The sequence below is a fragment of the Solea senegalensis genome, linkage group LG12 (assembly GCF_019176455.1).
Source record: "Solea senegalensis isolate Sse05_10M linkage group LG12, IFAPA_SoseM_1, whole genome shotgun sequence".
Taxonomy (NCBI): Eukaryota; Metazoa; Chordata; class Actinopteri; order Pleuronectiformes; family Soleidae; genus Solea; species Solea senegalensis.
Window position 1 is genome coordinate 7,413,211 of NC_058032.1, and position 23,367 is coordinate 7,436,577.

Sequence of the window (23,367 nt, forward strand, 5' to 3'; positions counted from 1 at the left end):
CTAGTGAAGCCTAGTGGGCCGTGATAGTACTACAGGTGGGAAATGTGTTTTTTAATTTTTAATTTTGCAATTTATATTATATATTATATTTATAACTTCAGCAACAAAGTGCTCACTCTCAAAGTGCTTCGAACATATCCATCAAACGTTAATACCAATTTACCCATAATTAGCACTGAGTGCAAATACTGAAATGATAGGCCTGTATGCTGACCAGCTCACTCATGGGGTGGTGCTTCCATCAGAAAAGGTTGAGTTGTTGATTGATGTGGTGGAGGAGCTGGACAGAATTGAGGACTGCGGAGTTCTTTTGTCACAGCTGCAATAAAAACAACATGCAGAAAATATTGTAAATAAAGTAGTAAAATAAATTCTGCCAAACAATCGACTCTCAAATGATGTATTTATCCAAACAAAAACTGAAGAATATCACTCATCTGAATCATGCACTTTATAATTGTGCGTATTAAAGTTTGATGGATATGTTCGAAGCACTTTGAGAGTGAGCACTTTGTTGCTGAAGTTAAACCTCTTAAATATGACCTGGAGCCCAGCTGTTCATAATGGGAAATCGACTGTGCCATCTTCATGTGAAAACAATAAGATATATGGGAATTATTGATCGTAGTCTTGTGTGTTGATCGCAGTCATGATATAAAATGTCGGTGTGGGCCTCAGTTTGGTAATGGCTGCTATCGATATTATATGAGCTTTTGGTCACGTCTAAAGACCAATACGTGATACCTTAAAAAACACATTTTCTTTTATTTTGTGTAGGATGCCAGTTTCATTGTGACTTGATATCACATATTTTCCCACAATCATATAATAGGGAATATCATAGTTTGCAGCCTAAACAAAGCATTATCCCTTAATTAAAAGCAATTAATGCTTAACCCTAACCCTCACCCTTTCCCTAAACTAAACCTAACACTAAAACCAGTACTTAATCCCCAAATGCCTGTTATAGTTGTGTGGACCAGCTAAAATGTCCTCACAAAGACAGACGTGTGTAGTTGGAGTGCTGCTGTGCTTCCTTGTCAAATATTAACTTTTGGACCACTGTAGGAAAAACCCTAATTTTTCCGCACTGAGAAAACCTTTGTTGCTTCTCAGTTAGTTGTTAACCTGCAAATTCCCTACTTGTTTCAATGGAATGACCCAAACTTCCATATAGTTTTAAATGATGTTTTGCTATTAGATCATGCATAACCCAATAACACACTAATTTGCTGTAATTTAACTACACTACTAAGTAATTATGTACACACGATATCTGATATGTGTATTTTCTTCTCAGCAAAAAAAGAACAGATGAAGAAGCCATTTTATAGAATGTGCTTTTTATTAAAACAAAGACACACCAACAGAAATGCAACTTGTGATATTGATTTCTTCATTAAATAAAACCACAACAAAATAGTTAAGCAATATACATTTGATAAATATGAAATCACACAGCTCAATTTCAATGTTTTCCAGCACTGGTAATGAGGCATGTGGTATAATTGTATGCATGCAGCACAATTATAAAGTGCATGATTCAGATGAGTGATATTCTTCAGTTTTTGTTCGGATAAATACATCATTTGAGAGTCGATTGTTTGGCAGAATTTATTTTACTACTTTATTTACAATATTTTCTGCATGTTGTTTTTATTGCAGCTGTAACAAAAGAACTCCGCAGTCCCCAATTCTGTCCAGCTCCTCCACCACATCAATCAACAACTCAACCTTTTCTGATGGAAGCACCACCCCTGCGTTGTTTCTGAACTTCTTCGTCAAGCTCTCATTGGTCAGTGGGTTGCGCCAGTGGCCGTAGAAGGTGTCACATCGAGCCTTCAGAACGTCTCCTCCAACGAGTGTCACCTGCACTTCGCCATACATGCTGTTGAAATTAGCCGGATTGTCATCGGGATGCTCCAAACGAACACGGCTCAGTAGAGCAAGCAGCTCGGGCCGGCTGATGGCAGCAGGGGTGAAGGACTGTACAGTCACCTCTCCATCAAGGAGAGCGCTGCAGGCATTGAACTGGAAGGAGTGGCGTGCCTCATGTTCAGACTCAGGGAAAGGCCTGTTGATGTACTTTGATTTGGGGACTCTGAGCTGGATGTCCTTGATGTTAGCTGGTGAGACAGTGCCAGTGCCCACCCCCACAAGCAGCTTATGGAGAGAAGCTGCGGCATCTGCCACCCAGTGCATCCCCAGATGGGCAGGGAAGCGCTTGAAGCCCATGTCCTGTTCTTCTAGCAGGAACACATGGCCGTCATCACTGGGTGATTCTAGAAGCTGTGGCACATAGTCTTCATAAAAAGCACTGAAGCCAGACACTCCCGCGACAGCATCTAGGATGAGGGGACTAGCCTCTAGACCTCGGGAGGCCAGTAGAGCTGCCTCTAGCCCCAAACGTGAGGCATTGGCGATGTGGAGGGGTTTCGACTGAGTGGCAGCATTAGCCATTGGGGCTCCAGATAGAGAAGCAGCTATGGCTAAGGCATGACTGCACTGGGAGGCATCCAAGGACAAGAAGCGAGCACAGGCAGCTGCACTACCCATTGTCCCGACCACGCTTGGAGGGTGAAACCTGATGAGAACAACAGACAAAAGAAAGACAGTTGATTTGGAGTTACATAACCCTTGAGACACCATGGCATAGAGTGAGAGATGGCATGCAGCCACAGAGGCGTTAATGGTTGGTGTGCGATGTGTGTCAAAAAGCCCCAAACAGCAAGGCAATGTGTTGGATGCACTGCAGTGAGTACAATCCAGGCTTTAGTCTTACGACTGAAGGAGCATTTCAAATACAGTCGGTGCTGCCCATCAGTATAATCACAGCAGGCATCTTGTGTGTAAAGGTGTCTCTTTGTAGAAACAGCTTCTATTTTACATCCTTCTCCTTTTCGAGGAAACTTTCAGGAGTGAACACTATTACAAGGGTGTTCCAAGTCTTACGTGTGCAGGACAATTAAGGAAATGATTCAGCGGGTCATTTAACTTGCCAAATTGAGTCCTGTGTGGTGTGACATTCTCCTCCACACGGTTAACTGCGCTGACATTACCCACAGAGTCTTTACTGTCCCTGAGATGGACATAATAAGACACATCTCATGGCTCATTGACACCTCTAAGAGACTGTATATTGGACTGCCCTGACCCTAAACCAGTAATTTCCAAAGATTGGGTCGGGACTCACAGATGGGTCACAGGATATTTATTTGGGTCTTCAAGCTAATTTGTTGATTTCTCCCAAGCATTTTGTTAAGATTTATGTGTATATATATATTTAAAATAGCATGCATACAATTAAGTTGTAATTAATTTCTCAAACGTCTCTTGGAAATTATTTGTTTACCAATTCAAAATAATATTACGAGGTGATATTAAGAAATGAGTCGCTACATTATACACAAATTAGGGTAATGAGAATTTGCCTTCTTCAAATCCCAATATAGAATGTTTGGGAAATGCTGCTCTAAACCTCAAAGTCAAATCTGGATCTCTAAAGACTTAAATTGATTTCCTACTTGTTTAAATGTAATGTAAACCATTCAGCAAGGAGTTCATATTTATTCAATATATGGTTACGTTTAGTGCATCACCTGCTGCTGTTAGCCAGTATATTACAGTGTAAATCTAGGTATTTAAATAGTATAAGTCACCATGAAGGGCTTACCGTTTGGGGATGTTGTGGGCCTCATTAGAGAACCTCATCAGTCGCCCCTGGATCTCGATACCGACATTGAAAGCCAGCAGGAAGTCCAGGCCATTGGGTTTGTGGTTAAATGGCGTCATGTCACTCAGTGCTAACACAGCAGGAAGGACTGCTCCTGATGGATGAGTGGCAGGGTGCCACGTATCATCAAAGTCCATGGAGTGAGTCTGAAGCAGAGAGAGATCATTAATAAAATGCCTGTCCATAATTATCTATTTATGTTGAAAATAATTGGATGGTCAGTGATAAACTATTCCATGCTGCAATCTCCCAGTCAACACTCACTCCCTAAACTGCTCTCCATGACCAGTGTGCATTAACCATAAAATCTCTTAAATGCTTAGACTGGGGGAGATTTCAGCTGCAGAAATTAACTTCACATTGTGCTGGACTCTTTCAGCAATGAGGCCAAGCAATGTTTGCAGACACAAGGATGGAAATTCAATTTGAAAGCCAGGTCGATTAAACAATTTCTGCAACCCTTCCTGTCCAGACTGTACCACCTATTTATACTCACCGCCACTCCGTTGACAAAAGCTGCCAGTGTTGGGGACAGTTTGGTGTCCTTGCGTCCGTATACAGAGCAGATGTCATCAGGAGCGTACATGTGCTGAGGGGAAAGGACAGAGACAGGTAAACAATGATTCATCACAAGGGTATAATAATAAAACATTAACCACATAGAATGCAAACAGTTCTTGATATAGCTTGTGCACCTTACTCTTCAGGCTCAGTAAGTTTGTGAAATTTGTGGAAAACAGTCACCAGACTTTGAAAACCTCTCTGTTCCCAATTTATATGACTTCATTTTTGTCTTCTTTCCTAATCTCATCTCTCCTCACATAGAGTTTTACTGATTTAGGATTACTGTTTATAAAAAGACAGGCCTTGCCCTTTATCTGGCTCATTGCCTCACATAAAAATGTTGCTCTTGACTGAATCACCTGGCAGTGCTGCAGAGCCAGTTCAAACACTTCTGTAGTGCTGCCAATCAGACCAACCCCAATGCTGTCCAGCACCATCCTTTTGCTGCGATGGAGGACTTTGGGGGACAAGTGATGAGGTTTTATTTCACTGATGAACTTCCCAAAACTGGATGTGACTGTTTCCTCCGGGGCTGGGTGCTTCAAAACTGCAGGGGAACAGAGTAAGTAATGTTCAGATAAACAATAGTAACTAAGTATGAAAGAAATTTTGAGTTTTTTGTGAGAAAGTTGAGTTTACCTTCCATTGCTGACTTGTGCAGCCCTCGGACAGCCCACAGTGGTTTAACAGTTTTCTATTAGAAATAGAAATTAGAAATTAAAAACACAGCAAATTCTTTAACATTTCCTAGCAGGAAAAATGGTAGTACAAGCAACATAAGCTGTAAGTTCAGTCTTTCACTGAATAGAGTTTTGGCAATACCGTCTCAGACATGAACTATCTATTTAATTTGATAAATGAATCTTTACCTGCAGTGTGGAGATCATGGTTCAAATAGTTCGCTTCTTTATTGTTGCTCGTCTGCTTTCTCTCTCCTCTGGTGCAGTAGTTTTGCACTGAACAGGTTGAAGTTGAAGTTGCTGATGCTTTTCTAAGGGAGAAGGCACCTTATATAGTCCAGGACTCACAATAACCTGTAACCAGTAATGCCAACCGGGAAGGAACTTTGAAGGACTGGCATAACAAATCAGTAAAAAAAAGGGTGGAAATTCCACGTTGGTCATCATCATCATCGTCATCACCGGCATCACAGTATCACCTTCCTCAAAAGAGGGGGAAGGAGTGGTACTTTATTGTTAAATTATTACAATTATGTCACCTCTTGGGTTGCAGGTTACAAGAGAGCTTTGGGAATTTTTCACTGACTCCTCCCTGTTATGAGGAAACCTTATTTATGAAAAACTTTCACTCCCTCTACAGAACAACTCAACAGTTCATTTGTCTGAGGATCTTCACCAGGTAAGACTTCATTTAGTTTATTGCTGCCTAACACTAAGCCTTAATCACATTTAACCTTTCAATGCTTTGTAATGGAAAGATGCTTTTCACATTGGCTGACTTGTTGCAGGTAGTTGAAACTGAATTAGAGAACACAATAAAATGTGTGTATATTCATGATTAATAAAACACCAGCACAAATAAAGTTAGAACTGACAGAATCAAAGATAGTACTTTACTTTGTGGAGTGCTATCTTTGTGATAAATTTAAAATCCCACTATGCTCACTTTCGCCTGCTGTTTTCCAGTCGCTGTAGAGCTGAAACGTTGAATAAATGTATTCATCACTTTAGTCATATTTCAACAGTGGGACAGTCATTACTGACCTGCACTTCACCCTCAACTACCATAAAGAAATGTACAGGGAAGTTTAAACACATAAATAATTAATGTACCTTTCTTTTTTGTGGTTTTTTTTTTAAGTGTTACTGCTTTCTGACGACAAAGACATAATGGCAACATCCGATGGGTTTCCAGCCAGTTTCTATGGTGAACCTGGGGTGTTGGGCATGTTATCCAATGGGATCAGTGCATTCCTTGTCCTTCTGCAGAACTTTAATACAGCCCGTAGTGGCACTGAACCAATGGGAGTGGAAAACATACTTGCAGGTAAAGAAAAAGAAAACCTCTTAGAATTTGACTTTTTTTCAGTGGACACTGCATTATCTGCCTTGCACAAAGCAAAAGTAGATCAAATTTACTAATACAGTACAAACCACATTCCACATCAAAGGCAGACGAGGGGGAAATAATATCTTCCTCGTTCATCCAGTATCCTGAGATACTGACAACGCACAGCTTCATTGGCCACCATCCAGTGTGCACTCCAGACACACAAATTGTTTTTAGTTTTAGTCATTTTAATCCAATGTTTTTGTATTGGTGCTGCTCTTTTTGTAATTCCAATGCAATATGTTCTATAGGTGTCCATCTCATCCTGATTGGTGGTATATGTCAGCTGGTGGCCGGACTGCTTTCTTTCAGAAAATATGATCATCTGAGTGGCACTGCCTTCATTGGCTATGCTGCTCTGTGGGGCAGTTTTGGTGCCACTCGAATCTTCCTTGGTGCCTTACCAGAAAAAAACACCACTACAACGTCCAGTTCTCTGAATTCCACCACAGAGCTCCTTGTGTGCAATTTATGCCTCTCCACAAAAGAGTCTGCCGTTGCTGGTCTGGTTCCCTTTATCCTTCTGTCCTTCCTCCTAGCCTTCTGCTCTGCCACAGTCAACTATATCATGCCTTTTGTTTTTGGGGCCATCACTGCCACCTTAGTGTTTGAAGCAGTGGGCGTAGTTTCAAGCTCCTGGGCTCTCGTCGTCTCGGGGGTTCTTGAGTTGCTCATTTTAATTTTTGCCATCTACGGTTCAGCTGCACTGCTGATCAAAGGCCTGACTCAGCGTCTAGTCCTCAAAGGTTTTGGTACCCCCCTCTTTAATGTTCTCTTGCTGGGGACTGCCAACTCAGCGAGCACACAGAGCATTGGTCAAGAGAAGAAGAAAAACACAAAATATGCAGAACCCATGGCCTTAGGTTTCTTCTGTGACACTGTTGCCCCTTTCATCTTTGCTTTCTATAGCTTTGGGTATGTTAAAGCCTTCGGCCTGGGTGTTGTATGGGTTTCCATCATCTCAGTAGCCCAGCTGTTCTCAAGCTACTATGCCCATCTGCGCCAAGATTGTTACCACACAACTAAATTTGGTTTGCATGCTACATATTGGCTAGTGAAAGCATGGGAGGAGTTTGTGGTATCTGTCCTGATTGTGGAGGACAGTAACTTGGTCTCAGGGAGGGAAGCTCTAGTGGGGAACTGGTTCTTTGTGGTGGCAGGCTTGGTACTCTGTGTGGTAAGCCTGAACATGGATGTCCTAGAACTAGTCCACAACATGTTCTTTGTCCTGCTCACAGTCTCAACAATCCCCCAGATTCCTCTCCAGGGTTCCTATATTTTCTTTGGTGTAGCTTGCTCCCTCTTCACCACAGCCTCTCTGTATGGTACCTTCTCACGTCTCATCAACACGATAGCGGAGAAGTCTCTCATCCCAATAGGCCCGCAGCCCATTTCCACTGAACAGCTACAGAAGGCTTTCATGTGTGGCAGATATAAACAGGGAAGACAGGAAGCACTGCCCCAAACAGACCAAGACTCAGATGCCCTGTTCTACATTTCCAATGGACTTGCAGCTCTCTCAGCTCTTCATACTCACACGTCAAGCTCAAACCCGTCCTTCCTTCATTTGACTGTCCCTTGGGTCCTCATCTCTGGAGCCATCATACAGGCCTATGTCAGCCGCCTGCAAGTTACAGGAGGTGGCCGTTTTGGGTCTGTCATTTCATCCATCTATGTAGCAATATGGGCAACCTGGACCTGGTTCAGATTTGCAGGTATGTTTATATATATAATGTGATTAGATGACGATTTGATCTGACTGAATTACACACACAAAAATAAATCCCCCCCTTTTCGCTCCAGGTAACTTGCTCCAACATTCCACAGAAGCATCCTATGGTTTTACAGCCGGAGCTATTGCTTTCTTGGTCATTAACACTTTCCTCATGCTGATAGGTAACTGTTTTAAAAGAAAAAAAAAAAAATCTCTTATGAATGCTATAATTAGATGAGCCAATTTTTATTCTGTCAATTGTTTCTTTCAGCTGCCTACAAGAACCTCGTTTTGCTCTTTCTAACAATAGTCATGGAGGTTGTTCTGGTCTGTTTCCTGCTGTCCACACTGCAGCAGCTACCATACCAACTAGAAAGTAAACATATAACCTCATTCTCAACATGCAAACATTTTATCAGCAGCAAAGCCACCGATCAAAATGTTCAAACATCTTCATGATTTTCTTTTTTTACAGTTGCCATGCTTGCACTTCTATCAATAATTTGTATGTATGGAGCTCTGGGCTCACTGGTCAACTGCATCTTCTTGTGGAGGCTACTGCCAATGGGCCCTGCCTTGTTAAAGGTAAATGATCAGAAGAGTCATTCCTCTGCTGATTCTTTAGTGGGCTTCATTCTTTTACTTTATGATCATGTTACTCTCTCTGTGACCTGTCTCAGGAAAAGGGGAAGAAGGAAACATCTCCAGGGCTGCCCTGCCCTGTTGCTGATTCCCGACTCACCAGTGGCCTACAGATGATCGCTGGTCTCCTGGAGGAAGGTGGAGTATGTGGTGCTCCCACAGACACAGTCTATTGCCTGGCTGCCTCCTGCAAGAATCCTCAGGCTATAGAGAAAATCTACAACATTAAAGTAAGCATGAAAAGTATGGCACAAATTGATTCAAATTCACTAGATCCTCACTGTATGCTACCTGTGAAACTTATCTGCCTGATGTCTCCAGGACAGACCAGCAGAGAAGCCCATCTGTATATGCATCTCCAGCATTGAGCAGTTGGTAGCAGCCAGGCCTCCCTTCAGTCCTCTGCTTTGGGAGTTTATGAAGAATGTCTATCCTGGAGGAATCAGCTGTATCGTCAGCAAAGGAGACTGGCTTTACAAACTGGGTAAACAGTCCGCAGCAGCTGCAGTTAAAACAGTATGTGTGACTTTGGTTAAGTAATGGCAGTCACCATGCTTTTTTTTTTTTTCATTTTGTAGGAGTGGGAGCAGCTTATGACCGTGTTGGTACCACCGACAGTATCATGATCCGAGTCCCAGACCACACTGTGACCGCTCACCTGTGTGACATGACTGGACCCCTTGCCATTACCTCTGCCAATCCCAGCGGAGAGGCAGACAGCACCCACCACAGCATGGTCATTAAGTACGTGTCTTCACCAAACTTTGCTGTTCCTATGTTCTCAGCTGAAATTCAGTTAACCCACTACACTACGCTGTGTTAGGTAAGAGAGAATCATAAACTGGAGCATTTCACTCACCCCCTCTGTTGCCTTTCACTTTACCCATAGTCGACTGGGGCACAAGATCCAAGGAGTTCTCTGTGATGGGTACTCAAAGGAAGTTGTTGCATCAACTGTGGTCAACTGCCTGAAGATTGATGAAGGTACAATGCAAGCATGTTCCCATTACATTCTCTCAAATTTGTGTCTTCGCAAACATCATTTATCTCAAGCCTATTTCACTCTTTACACAGGCACCATCACTATTGTGAGGGAAGGCTGTGTCCCCGCAGTGAAAGTCAGGCAGATCTTCGACAGAGTGAAAGCCACAATGCTGTGATCGTTCCATAACTCACTGCCTTCCTTTCCTGAGAGCCTCTTCACACCTGGTGTCCCACCACTACTGGATCAAGTGGCACAAATACATTAGAGGAGTGGTAAATGATTGTATGAATTCAGAATCTATTCAAACTGCTGGGCAGGCAGATTTTGATGAGAGGATGTTAAAAGCGAGATGATCCCTCTTTATAAAACTAGTTTGTAGAACACCTATATCAAAGGCTTGATATGAGAAGGTTACATCTTAAAATTAAATGTTATGACTGTTAATTTGAGTATACTTGGTATGTGTTTTTCTATTTTCTTTAACAGTAACAGATATAGAGCATTTGTATTATTGTATTAGTGTTCTGCTTTATGATCATTATTATTTTATACTTTAAATTTACAGAATGCTCATCAAATGAAATCTCTACAATTGAGCAATTTCAGGAATGAGCAATTTCAGGGACACTGTAAGCAAAACCAAAGGAACAGAGCTGTACATGTATGTGGAGTTGTGTTGTAAAATGTTCATTTATACCTCAAAACATTTGTAATAGATGCCTTACAGTCTCAGCAAAGTATTTTCTTTTCCATATAAGGAATCACACCAACTTGAAGCTGTATCACTGTGATAAGAAGTGTGGGAGATGTAATATTTCTGTTAGATGTTAATTTTGTGTGAAATGTGGTCAGTCTGCAAACACGTATTTATGGGACACAGAAAATGTAACTTATGTTGTTGTATGTATTTAAGCTCACTGCACCGTTCATTCAATTCTGTGACAATAAAAAGATTAATTTTAAAGACACGGTGTTGCACTGCTTTCCTGAAAGTGAAATAATAACTTCACCAAGTAAAGTACATTTGAGGACATCAAATTTGTTTGAGCATTGTCCGTTTTGGATTGTTTCGAAGTAAAATATGACAAGGGGGAGGAGAGAGTCAAAAAATAACTGCACAAGTAAAAGGATTGATGCTGCGTAGCCTATGTGTGTCAGATTTCTCCTGGTTTTTATTATCAAATCAAATATATAAAATAACTGGTGCATTTTTGGAAAAACTAATATATAAAACATGTATTAGTGCATAAGTAAGGAAGGTTAGACCACACACAAGATCATGGGTATACACAAGACAAAGACTTGTAGAGACCAAGACCAGCAACCAGGTTGGACATTGTGTCACTGGTGCATGTTGGTCTTGAAATTGTCTGTCTTGTCTTCCCCTGTGCACTCTGGTTTGTTAGTGTGTTCTGTTTTTGCTGGTTGTATTCACACAACCAGTCACATGTGGTTCATTTGCACAGTAACCAATAAGTCACATCAAAGCAATTTTAGTGGAGGCACCTTTTTTTTTTTGCCAAAGCAGAGTAACATGGCCTAAACACTGTAACTTCAAATGTAAAAAGCATATTCATATCTAATGATTGTATCTCATTTCTATAGCACTTTTTAAGAGATATAATAAGAATACTGTAGAGACAATATGTAGGCAACATACAGGATAATACACAAACTGATATACAATATCCAATATAAATGATTTAAAGGTGACAATATTCTTCACTAAATAAGTGAAACTGAACCTTCCAGTGGCACGAGAAGAGAATTGGCTATCCTTGTGGATGTTACGATTAATCCTCTGGGCATCATGAGTTCTTCTACCACCGACTTCTTACAATTCATCACGTAGTTGTTGAAATGTTTCAGTTTGGCTCGATGTGTCGCACAGAATAACCAATCCACTCTGGACTTCTCTGAGGATCACTTATCATCAGGGTCATCTCCAATATCATTAGTCCCATTCTGTCAATGCTTAGTTAGTTTGAATAAGAAAATGTGTCATGTGGTGTCACTTAAATATCAGCATTTCACTGACATATTGTGAGCAGTTGTATGGTTATTGTTCCTTTGTCTCCTCTTCAAGAAGTAATCGTTTTAGCTTTTTGAGACTCTTTTATTTGCAAGACTCCGGTGTTGGTGTGAAATTACATCACTTCACTGCCTTTGTTGAATGAATTGTGTTATTTTTTCCAATGGGGGAGGTTTACAAAGAAAACAGAACAACTTTAACCAGCTAAAACTGCACATACATCTTTTTAATTTCTGAAATAAATAATAAAAGTAAAGACAGTGCATTTGAATGGTTTATAACTGTAAGATATCAAAAGAGAATAATAAATTAAACAACAAAGAAAGATCAACAATCAGAACAAATAAGACACCATATCTTTGGAAATTCGCTTCTTAAGAAAACCCCCCTTCTTTTAATTTAACAAGGAAATTATTCTTATTTATTATAAGGAAGTTATAATTGGTGGGTGGATTGAGAGTTATACAGTTGTATCATGGGTATCAATCTGCTCAGTGGAAGAGGCTGTATTATTTTTCAAACACAATAACGCAAAGTACAGTGAAGAAGGAGGAAAGAGTGGTGACTGTAGAGGGTTACTGCACAATGAGATCATTGTTAATATTGACTCTGAACAGTTCCTTTGTTGATAATCACATGTCAGAAGACAAAAGTCACTGCCCTTAAACAATTCTCAGTGTTCAACCATGACACGATTCAGTTTCCGTCTGGATTTACAATAATCACGAACACCTAAATTACATTTAATTCAATCTCACCCGGAACAGTGTTAAGAAAATCGAATGGATAAGCATTCAATTCCTGACATACTACTGTATACTATGACCTTTTTGAGTGATTTTGGACGACATACTAAACTATGACTTTTTTGACCGATTTTGGACGACTTACTATAGTATGATGTTTTATTGTCATATAGGACAACATACAACAGAGCCAGTTAACAAGGTTGGTGTACAGAACAGAAAACAGAACAACTTTAACCAGCTAAAACTGCACATACATCTTTTCAATTTCTGAAATAAATAATCAAAGTAAAGACAGTGCATTTGAATGGTTTATCACTGTAAGATATCAAAAGAGAATAATAAATTAAACAACAAAGAAAGATCAACAATCAGAACAAAGTTCACAAGTAATTGTAAAACATATCAAACATTTACAAGATACCATATCTTTGGAAATTTGCCTCTTAAGAAAACCCCCATTCTTTTAATTTAACAAGGAAACTATTCTTATTTATTATCAGGAAGCTATAATTGGTGGGTGGATTGAGAGTTATACAGTTGTATCATGGGCGTCAACCTGCTCAGTGGAAGAGGCTGTATTATTTTTCAAACACAATAACGCAAAGTACGATGAGGATGGAGGAAAGAATGGTGACTGTAGAGGGTTACTGCACAATGAGATCATTGTTAATATTAACTCTGAACAGTTCCTTTGTTGATAATCACGTCAGAAGACAAAAGTCACCGCCCTGAAACAATACTCAGAGTTCAACCATGACACAATGACACAAGACCTAAATTACATTTAATTCGATCTCACCCGGAACAGTATTAAGAAAATCGAATGAATAAGCATTCAATTCCCGACATACTACTGTATACTATGACCTTTTTGAGTGATTTTGGACGACATACTATTGATGACTTTTTTGACCCATTTTGAACGACATACTATACTATGACTTTTTTGACCGATTTTGGACTACATACTATACTATGGCGGCAAATGAGACAAAAAAGTCATAGTATAGTATGTCGTGCAAAATGAGACAAAAAAGTCATCGTATAGTATGTCGTCCAAAATCACTCAAAAAAGTCATAGTTTAGTATGTCGTCCTAAATGAGACAAAAAAGTCATAGTATATTATGTTGTCCAAAATCAGTCAAAAAAGTCATAGTAAAGTATGTCATTTGTCATTTTGACAAAAAAGCCATACTTTATGACCCCAAAATTCAACAGTTTCATTAATAAGGAAGGTAAATTTAAAACAAATCAAACACGATAAACCAAGGGAGGAGTCGGCTATTCCCAAATAAAAATACAAAAAAGTCTGATGTAACAAGGACGTTGTTTTCGGCAAGTAAATTAAATACAGGCTCAGGGCCGTCAAAGTGGGGTACACACACAAAAACAAAAGGAATAACTCAAAATCCGGTGCGCAGGCCGAGCCAAAGTCGCTAAAAAACATTAACCAGCAATCACGACAGTCAAATCTCAGAGTAAATGCTCAAGGAAACGACATAACAGAGAGACAAAGGGGCCAACTGCTCACATGAAATCACAGTGTCCTCGCTGCTGATTTTTAAAAGGTGTGACTGTCAACGAGCTGAGGCAGGATTGGGTAGGTGAAGCTGGAGCAGGGTGACCCAATCACAGTGCAGGAGAGCAGGCAGACAGAGGCAGGCAGATGAATTGGTGGAGGAAGACAAGGCAGGAACCAAAGGCACCAATCAGGAGCAAGGGCTGGCACATGTCTTCTACATACTTAAAACATGATGACAGACACTTGGGGCAGGGCATAACAGCCAAGGGCATGACAAGTGTGTTGTCCAAATTTTGATAAAAAAACTCATAATGTAGTATGTCGTCCAAATTTTGACAAAAAGTCATAGTTTAGTATGTCGTCCAAGTTTTGACAAAAACAGTCATAGTTTAGTATGTTGGCCAAATTCTGACAAAAAACTCATACTTTAGTATGTCGTCCACATTTTGACAAAAAGGTCAGAGGCTGACAGATCCTTGTTGCGTGAATGGGGGAACGTCTGCCATCTCTGATTACCTTGTTATTTACTTGCATTCCTGAACAGAAAGATTGAAGATTTCTAAATACCAAGTGTTAGTCACAATGGGACGAATACAAAAAACGCGGACATTTCCATTTAAAGTGACTTAATTTTTTTTATTATTTCAGTCAGGCTAAATTGGCTTGGATACCAAATGAATGTAAAAAATAAAAACAGTACAACAAAGTACATCATTTTACAAATACTCATAATGGAGGTCTGACATATCAGAATAATCAAATGAATCCAAACATGTCACAGTCATAACAAAAATAGAAAAAGTCAATACAGTACATAAAATGCATCAGGAGCTATATACTTGAAGTGTTGCTATACGATATATAGACTTTACAAAACTGTACTAGAAAATACTCCCAATACCAATGGATTATCAGGTAATATAAAATGTAAAAAAAAAAAATACAAATATGACAAAAAACATTTGTGACGCGCGTGTGTGAGCGTGCACTCGTACAGATGCAGTCTGCATGCAAGTCTACCTCAGTGTGACCAATGATACAAACAGCTACAGTTGATGTGATGCGGCCGTGACGTTACTGTCTAACCGTTTATAAAAAAAACTACCACAATAACTATCTTTGAGAAATGTTGCAAATTTCCCGTTACCATGTTTGTATTCTTGACTAAAATAGGATTTCTCCGACGACAAAATTATCTGATTCTGTTGTGTTAAGGTCCAATGTGTAACATTTAGGAAGGTTTATTGGCAGAAATTGAATAAACCAGGTTTGTCATAGAACAAACCTTTTTATATAAACTATCAGGCCTTTCATGTCTCTACAGCATCATCAATGGAGGAAAAAAGTGGTATGTTTTACATTTTGCAAAAGAACATTCTTTCTGTTATGTGAAGGCCACCGTAGTTCCCTGGACACACTTGGGAAAGAGGTTTGTCTCACCATTATATTTTTTCCATTATATAGTACTGCTTTGCCTCGCCTCCTAATGGTTTGGTTGGTTTTCCATTACTATAATACCATGAAACTGCTGCGACTTTGTTTTATAAGCGATTAGTTCAGTACTTCCTCCATGACCGGAGCACAGACTCCGTCTGACACGGTCACCGACCTGAAATACAATGGCAGCAGTGCTGTCGCTAAATATACCTGTTAAACGATGAGATGAAATGTGATGAAAAGTTGGAGATTAACACACGTTTTCAGGATTGTTAAGTCTGATCTACAGGTCGGCATTGTTCAGCTTGATTCTCGAGTCAGACGTCTTGCTCACGATGTCACGCATAGTATCGGCTCAGCTCGATTACTAAAAAAAGTACCAGGTACTATCGCTAATGGAAAAGCAAAATAACCGTGCCACATCATGCCGAGGCGAGTCGAGTCATACTAGTGGAAACCCGCCATTAGACATCTCTAATTCTTACACAGTGGACCTTTAAATAATGACAGTTTAAAGCAATGCCTGATGGAGGATTAAAAATGACATGAACGTGTCAATCCCATGTGCCCCGACCTACAGTACATGCTCAGCTGTATAATGTTTTGGTGAAAACTACCTGATATATCAAGTGACAAAACCTGTATAGTAATAACATGAACCAGGATTTTGTGCTAACACCCTAAGAAGTGAAAGGATGAATTCTTTCTGCTGCCATTTTAAATTAGAACTAGAAGGTTTTAGTGATTGTAAGCTCTGTGGGTCTGTGTGTTTATTGATGATGATGACGATGAACCTTGGTACTGACTGGCTTCACTCAGGGAAAACCTCTCAAAAAGACAATCAGTGACTCAAGTCCACGAGAACAAGAACAATAATAACAATGATATAATAATAGTAGTAATTATATTCTTTGACAATACACGTTGTGAAGTTTTCTTTTTTCTCCCACATTCAGGGAGTAAAAATAGATCATTTGGCAGAAGAAAAAAAAACTGTGTCACCTTGACAGTACACACTGCGTCATGAAGGAGATAATTAGCGTGTGAAGCTAATCTGTTTGCTCCTCGGAGTTCCCATGGAGACAGCAGTTACTATGGTTACTTCATGCTCTCTGTATCCTCTGTGTATGTGTGTGTGCGCACTGTGTTGTACTAGTCTGATATGTACATATGTGTTTTGAGGGCTAGCTGCAGGGACTTTGTAGGCAGAGTGGTAAGTGACGGTTTGATCCCCATCTTGACTGATCTGAGGTCTGTTTTGGTTTCTGAGACCCCTCCCCCCTCTGAACGCTGTAGATATGAAGGCTTCTGAAACTGATCTGTAATCTGACTGTCAGCTGCATCTGGACAGAGAGCGCCGACATCCCAACTGAGACGAGGTCTGGCGTCTTCTACTGGGGGTGGGCTCTTTGCCGAGGGGGGGTCCCCACTTGCTGATGTGACATCACTCGGGGGTGGAGCTCTGGTTCTGCTGGTATATGGAAGCTTTGTCCTTCAGCAGAGCCAGACACAGGTGGCAGCTCCAGCTCCCTGTAAAAACACACAAAGAAGAGTGAGGGCGGAATGTGGAAATGGAGGAAAATACATCATCAAGTGTCGCAGTGATTCATTTCAGAGAAACATGAGCAGGTTTTTGTCTGTAAAACATCACAGCAAACTGTTAACTCCTATTGAGGAAGAATAACTAAATAGCTTTAAAATTAGGAAATAGTTTAATGGTTTATGCAATTGAGAGACGCATATACTGAGTGAAACTCAGTGAAAATATCTGACCATTTGGACTTGGAGTATTTTTAAGTGAAATACTCAACATTCTCAAATTGTAGCTCTACAGTGAAGAGCTACAGTGAAGTGTTTATTTGTTTGTCCGACTACTACCACAACTACCAAACTAACTTTTTACTAACGAACAAAGATTATTGTGACGATGTATGAACCCTATAACTAGTTCACTTTTATATAGCATAGTAGGCTCATAAAGGCTCAGATCGGGAGGGGGAGTTTTGCGATGATGAAAGTGACCTTCATGGCAAAGGCTTTACGTGCAGCACAAAGAAACACAGAACAGGATAAAAACATTGTGTGTTTACCCTCAGGGGGTTCAGTCATGGGTGGGGTTAAACAGTACATATGGTAGCCCCTGTCACAGTCATCACAGAACAGCAGCTGGTCCTAAGAAAACAAGAGACCACAAATTTAATGTCAACTTTTGTCTGAAAGCACCATTTCAAAGCTACATTTCATTGTCAACTCAGCAACTTAAACATGAATATTTTATGGTTTCTTTGCTCCATATAACAAAGAAATCATTCAAACTGAATGAGCGAGGGGCCACACGAGATCAGACCAGATTTTTTCAAATAGTGAGAATTGAAAACAACACAGGTTCATCCAAATGAGTTTTTACAACAGTGTGGATGAAGTGGTAGACAATGAATAGATAAATGAATGGACTCACGTCGTTCTCTGAGGTGCCACAGACGTTGCAGCATTTGCACTCAATGCACTGCCAGCGATAGGTCTTCACTGCCGCCATCATCACAGGTGTGAACTGCAGACATGTCGGGTGGCCTGTAAGGAGAAGGAAGGTGATAAACATCAGGCACATCTACAAATAGGCACCGATAATCAAGTGAAGCGAAGTGTGAGCACTGCGTTAAAAAGTGTGCATATGCTCTATGAATTTTATAATCCAAAAGCCAACTTTCCCCAGGTGGCTGCAATGTCAGGCAAAAACGGTTCTTGTTTGTCATCTTACATCTTTATTTGTAATAGTAAATAGTTATTTGTAATAGTAGAAGTATGTACGATGAGCAGTCAAACAGGGCTATGTCAAAACAGAACAAAAAACCTCCTCCCTGCCTTTAAACAGTTCTGTCTCTTGTTTGGAATGGTAAACATTGAGCGTGAGGCTTAGAAAACAGTCAATTTAGTAGTGGTAGCAGATGTGACAAGGTCATACCTGAGCGTCCACAGTCTGAGCATGACACCAGCTCCTCTGATTGGCCAGTCTTCTGGTTTAAGGTGGAATCTCCCAGACAGAAGTCACAGTAATCGTTGGGAAGTGCCAGCCCATTGGGACCCTTCTTAGTAGCTGAGTGGGAGAGTGTGGAAAAAAATTTAGTGCACACAAGGACTATACACAAAACCATTTTGAACAATGTCCATCCCATCTTCTTTCACATGAAGCTGGAAAGTTACTACCTGATTGTATCATAATAGAGTTTATATATGTATATATATATATATATATATATATATATGTTTGTTTATGCAAACACCACCCACTCACTAACCCAGCAACTGGCTGATGATGCAATAAATCATGACAAACTAATAAATGACAAGTCACATTTTGAAGGTTTAATGTGTTTGCTAACATGGTGTCGCGTGCACAAAAGAAAGCAAACTGCGAGTTGATGGATATGTTCAGGGGGAAAAAAAGAGATGGATGATATGCGGAAAAAATACAAAAATCCCAGAATCCCAACGATGCAGTGAAGAATATGGAGTGTAATGCCCAATTTGGGATTCAAAAACAGTATGAAAATCAAAAAATTAAAAGAGTGAGAGGAGAAAAAAACAAAAATGAGAGAGAGACTTCTTTTGCACAAACACACACATGCTACATGGCATGCAATCAAACCTCCCTCCTCTCTTTCTTTCTCTCTCTCTCTCTGTCTCTCTCTCAGCACTAGAGAGGGACTCACTCTTCTGTTCCTCAGGCTGGCGAGGAGTGGGTGGTGCCTCGATCTCCTCGTGGTCCTCGCCCTCCTCCTCCGCCAGGTGAGAGTGCGTATAGTGGTAGCTCAGGCCAGGACGGTTCTTGTAGCGCTTTCCACAGACTGACACACACACACGGTCATACAAAAGTGTTACGTGATGGCGGCTAATTTTAACTACTGTCCAAAAAAGGCCCACGGTGGAACCACAAAATGTATCATCTCAAAATCACCTTTTTGTTATTTTTCCAAAACTAATTTTCACACATATATCAAACTCAAAGCTGAGGTGAGCATTGATCTAAGGCCGGCAGCAAGTTACTGAGCACACACAAAGCGACATCTCAACAAAAAACAAACACAACTTTTCCAATTTCTCTGTTGTCTAATATTAGTTCCGGAATACGTCTTTAAGGCCACAACATGCATGGCAGAAGGCAAAAGACTTTCGAGGCGATATGCATGACACAGGCTTAAAAAAAGGAAGCTCCTACTCACTGTCACAGGCATAAGGTTTGTCCCTCTCCTCCAGCGCTGCGGCTGCAGCCTCTGTTTTCTTTTTGCCGTTCTTGTCACTGCGACCCTACAGAACACATTCAACAGTTGGAGCAGACATTACTGAACAAATGTTAAGTTAATTGATGAATAAAACAGATTAGTAACAGATTATCATGCAAAATCAAACAACAAGTGACTCATCATCAAAACTTGAGACCATTAACTGTTGAAAAATGTCACATTTTCCTGTAAAAACAATAAATGGTGGAATAAAAAAAGATGCTGAACTGTTAGCTGTGAGTAATCAAATGAGAAATTTGGGAAACGGCACATACCTTGGACTTGCTCTTGCCCCGTCTCTTGGGAGTCTCATCCTCAAAGTCTTCATCGTCCAAATCATCCAAGTAGTCATCATGATCCAGGACTCGCTACAAAAAGCAGTTATTGTGAAAGGAAAAATCTTGAACCTAATCTGGATGTTGAAAGCCAACAAACTAACAACCAACTAAACCCATTCATATGCAATGTGCTTCAGTGTGGTATAAATACAACCTCAAAAATGTTTAATTAAAACTCAGCCAGCTTTGAGGTCTGACCTTGCGGATGCGCCCAGATGATGTGTGAGTGGCCGCGGACGTAGCAGGAGGCTCCACAGCGGCTGTGTCATCCTCTGGGCCGCGGTTGTCCGCTATGCCGCTCCTCCTGTCGAGAGGCTCCCCTTTCAGCAAGGCCTCCAGACTGCTGCCATCAACAGGCCCCAATGCATCACGCTTCAGACCAAGATCCAAATCTGCTGCAAACACCAAAAAAAGTCATGCGTGCAAAGACATCACAGAAGGACAAACAAAAACTATTTAAATAAACCGATGATGCACTTTTTGCCGATAATGCACTTTTTCACATGTACAACTGAAAATATATAAGTGTACACAACAAATGTTTCATCTTCAATCAAGTTTTATTTATTTATTTCTTTGAAAAACTTTTTTTGTCAGCTTTGCACGAGCACACAAACTGGTGGCGTTACACCAGCATGGGAGCAAAAGCCGTTTCATCAGAACAAATACCTGTTTTGATAGGTGGGAAAGCCAAACGAGGGTCCTCAGGGGGATGAGAACGCCGTTTCTTCCTCCAGCGGCGGGCTGGGTAGGTGTAGAGCTGCCCTGGAGCTACACCTATTGTGAAGCGCAACATCACAAACAACAACATGTGAAGAAATTAGGGCCTTGCACAATCAAAAATAACAACTTGCCAATGCGTGCATGCATCAAATTAGTTGTTACTGGATAATTTGGCAGCAAATGCTGTTATGGTAGTCTTAAAAACAAACTTCATGTAAGACGCAGTATAAAATAAAGGCAGTGGGTGGCAGTAGAGGTCAATTTACATTATGCCAAACATGTACCTTTGCTGTTAAAAGGTTAATGAAGCAGCTTCAGTAGTTTGGTTATCATTAAAAATAACTGTACATCACAATATGTATTGTACTGTGGCCTCTGCATTTTAATAATATACTGTATCTTACGGTGGGGTTGTAGAAAATACTAAGTCCTAGCAAAAAACATTTTGCAAAATGATTAAAGTGTATCACACATGATAAAGTGTAAAATTATATTCACTTGCTAGTCTGGACTGATTATATACCTGCACTCCGGTGCCTCTTCTCCATCCAGATGTAACAGTTGGACTGAGCTACACCAGTCTGAGAGTCCAGGAAAGGCATGAGGATGCTGCGCTCAGCACAGAGACGAGCATTGTAACTATGACACTGCTCCATGGCATCTCTGTAATACTGCTCTCCCAGTCTGAAAGGTGGAACACTAACAAGTCAGCTAACACTGACCTTCATAGACATGTCAAATGTAACAGTTGTAGTATTCCACTCTATTGTAACACTTAAAATTATACTAAAGCTACAGATAACTATTGGTTTGTGTTTGCCATTTGACTAGATCAATGTTCAGGCTGGTTAATATTTATGCATGGAAGGATTATAACAAGAGGAAAAAAGGAGTGGCTGGTGTTATGTGCCTTCTGGTTTCCACAGGTTACCTTGCAGGTGCACGCTTCCTGTTCACATGCAGGCGTGTCCTTTTCAATTTGCATCTCATATTTGCCACAGCCACTTTCGCAAAACAAATGAAAAAATTCCACAGAGGCAAAGTCACAAAGGTGGATTAATTTAGATATTTAGAGATATTTAATCTATGCAGTAGCCCAAGTGCTCCTGTGTCAAAGTTAAACAAACAACACCCTTTAATTATGGGTTGTTTTTTTAAACTTCAAAGTCAACAAAGACGGAACAAACAAACACACTTTAAACATACATTTTGCAAATTTGACGCAAGGCTTTCATAGTCTTATGTGCACAGTGCATAACATTATATATAAAGATAAATCCTAGTGTATAAGACACTCACTTATTTATGTACAGGTGAGCTACTGAAGTTCAAACTGAACATCAGAATGGTGAAGACTTGTGATCTAAGTGACAGAAACTGCTGACGGTGTGAGGCAGTTCTCTACGCAAAACGGTTTGTTGATTCCAGAGGTCAGAAAATGGCCAGGCTGGTTGAAAATAATAACTTCAACTTCTACCACTAATTACAGGGCATGCAAAGATAAAGACCACCTCATCGTCATCTTAGTTGATATTTAGATTTCTTTGCAGAGCACACTGTGTTACCGTGTGCATTAAACGTGTTTAATAATGAGTGACTTGGATGATCTTGAATTACAACGGTAGGCGATAAGGCGGCCTTCCTCACAAATACATGACATAATATTGTCTTCACTCTCTCGGCAGGTTGTCTTATCAGAAAACTGCTCACACGCTGATCAGTCACTTCATTTAATATCAGGACGCTCACATGGATGAGCACAGACGGGATGGACGTGGTCGGAACAAAAGGTTGATTGTTAGCGAGGATTTCGTCACAACAAAGCACCCGCCAAGCTCAATGTGTGTGTGGGGGGGAGGAAATTAACTGTCTCCTTCATCTGACCAGCAACAGATAGAACATACTGTACATATGAGATACACGGCCGAGAATCTAATTAGTGATGGACAGCAGATAAAACACAGCTCCACAATGAGTTCGCTTCATTAACATTGTCCGCAGCTAACAGGCTAGCCTTAGCTCGGTGGACAACGTTACTCTCTTGGGACAGTTATTATATTCCCGGTTAAGGACACGACGTTAACTGTCTTCAACATTACGCAGTACAACAACGACAAATCGAGTGCAACTACGCCTCTGAGAGTTTGGTCGTTTTACTCTTGGAATAAATGTAGGTAAACTTACACTTTCACAACACTGTCGACGGCCGCCGCCATGATTGCTGATTGCGGTTGTGTGGAATCCCACAGCGCATGCGCCGAAACGTCACTGGCCGTTACTGCCCCCCAGCGATGACAATATAAAATGCAGTTACTGCATAGATTTTTTTTTTTTTTATGGAAGCCCGTTTCCGCCACATAGAAAAAAAAGCATACCCAGGTCATACTTTTGAGATACTAAGTCATAATTATGAGATACTAACTCAATAATGATGTACTATCTCTAAATACCTGACAATTATGGGACGCTAAGTAATCATTTAAATATAGAATTGCATTATTATGACGTTGTTTGCAATATTTAAATCTGACTGCTCTGGCTGATGAAACCATTCAAACTCTCTTTCCACTCCACATA

At 40.4% G+C, this 23,367-nt stretch overlaps 3 protein-coding genes across 6 annotated transcripts; 1 reads left to right on the top strand and 2 right to left on the bottom strand.

Annotated features, from left to right (window-relative positions):
* Positions 1 to 1,367: 1,367 nt before the first annotated feature.
* irg1l (immunoresponsive gene 1, like) lies at positions 1,368 to 5,322 on the bottom strand. The gene is made up of 6 exons (XM_044040111.1): positions 5,167 to 5,322; positions 4,937 to 4,991; positions 4,657 to 4,844; positions 4,230 to 4,322; positions 3,674 to 3,879; positions 1,368 to 2,584 (listed from the first exon to the last, which is right to left on the bottom strand). The coding sequence occupies exons 1-6, from the start codon at positions 5,182 to 5,184 to the stop codon at positions 1,657 to 1,659; spliced, it is 1,488 nt and encodes a 495-aa protein (XP_043896046.1). The 5' UTR covers positions 5,185 to 5,322; the 3' UTR covers positions 1,368 to 1,656.
* si:ch211-153b23.3 lies at positions 4,715 to 10,672 on the top strand. Of its 2 annotated transcripts, XM_044040110.1 has the most exons (12): positions 4,715 to 4,859; positions 5,618 to 5,656; positions 6,119 to 6,304; positions 6,619 to 8,082; positions 8,171 to 8,263; positions 8,353 to 8,457; positions 8,557 to 8,666; positions 8,762 to 8,953; positions 9,045 to 9,207; positions 9,302 to 9,467; positions 9,613 to 9,707; positions 9,798 to 10,672. In XM_044040110.1, the coding sequence occupies exons 3-12, from the start codon at positions 6,148 to 6,150 to the stop codon at positions 9,881 to 9,883; spliced, it is 2,631 nt and encodes an 876-aa protein (XP_043896045.1). In that variant the 5' UTR covers positions 4,715 to 4,859; positions 5,618 to 5,656; positions 6,119 to 6,147; the 3' UTR covers positions 9,884 to 10,672. The 2 variants fall into 2 exon arrangements, with proteins under 2 accessions (XP_043896045.1, XP_043896044.1); XM_044040109.1 differs by lacking the exon at positions 4,715 to 4,859 and having other exon boundaries at positions 5,390 to 5,656.
* A 3,955-nt stretch (positions 10,673 to 14,627) lies between these two features.
* Positions 14,628 to 23,041, bottom strand: dpf2l (D4, zinc and double PHD fingers family 2, like). Of its 3 annotated transcripts, none has more exons than XM_044040671.1 (11): positions 22,975 to 23,041; positions 21,314 to 21,474; positions 20,737 to 20,844; positions 20,266 to 20,459; positions 20,005 to 20,097; positions 19,670 to 19,754; positions 19,160 to 19,294; positions 18,412 to 18,543; positions 17,908 to 18,020; positions 17,540 to 17,621; positions 14,628 to 16,979 (listed from the first exon to the last, which is right to left on the bottom strand). In XM_044040671.1, the coding sequence occupies exons 1-11, from the start codon at positions 23,004 to 23,006 to the stop codon at positions 16,894 to 16,896; spliced, it is 1,221 nt and encodes a 406-aa protein (XP_043896606.1). In that variant the 5' UTR covers positions 23,007 to 23,041; the 3' UTR covers positions 14,628 to 16,893. The 3 variants fall into 3 exon arrangements, with proteins under 3 accessions (XP_043896606.1, XP_043896604.1, XP_043896607.1); XM_044040669.1 differs by having other exon boundaries at positions 20,266 to 20,462; XM_044040672.1 differs by lacking the exon at positions 19,160 to 19,294 and having other exon boundaries at positions 20,266 to 20,462.
* Positions 23,042 to 23,367: the final 326 nt, after the last annotated feature.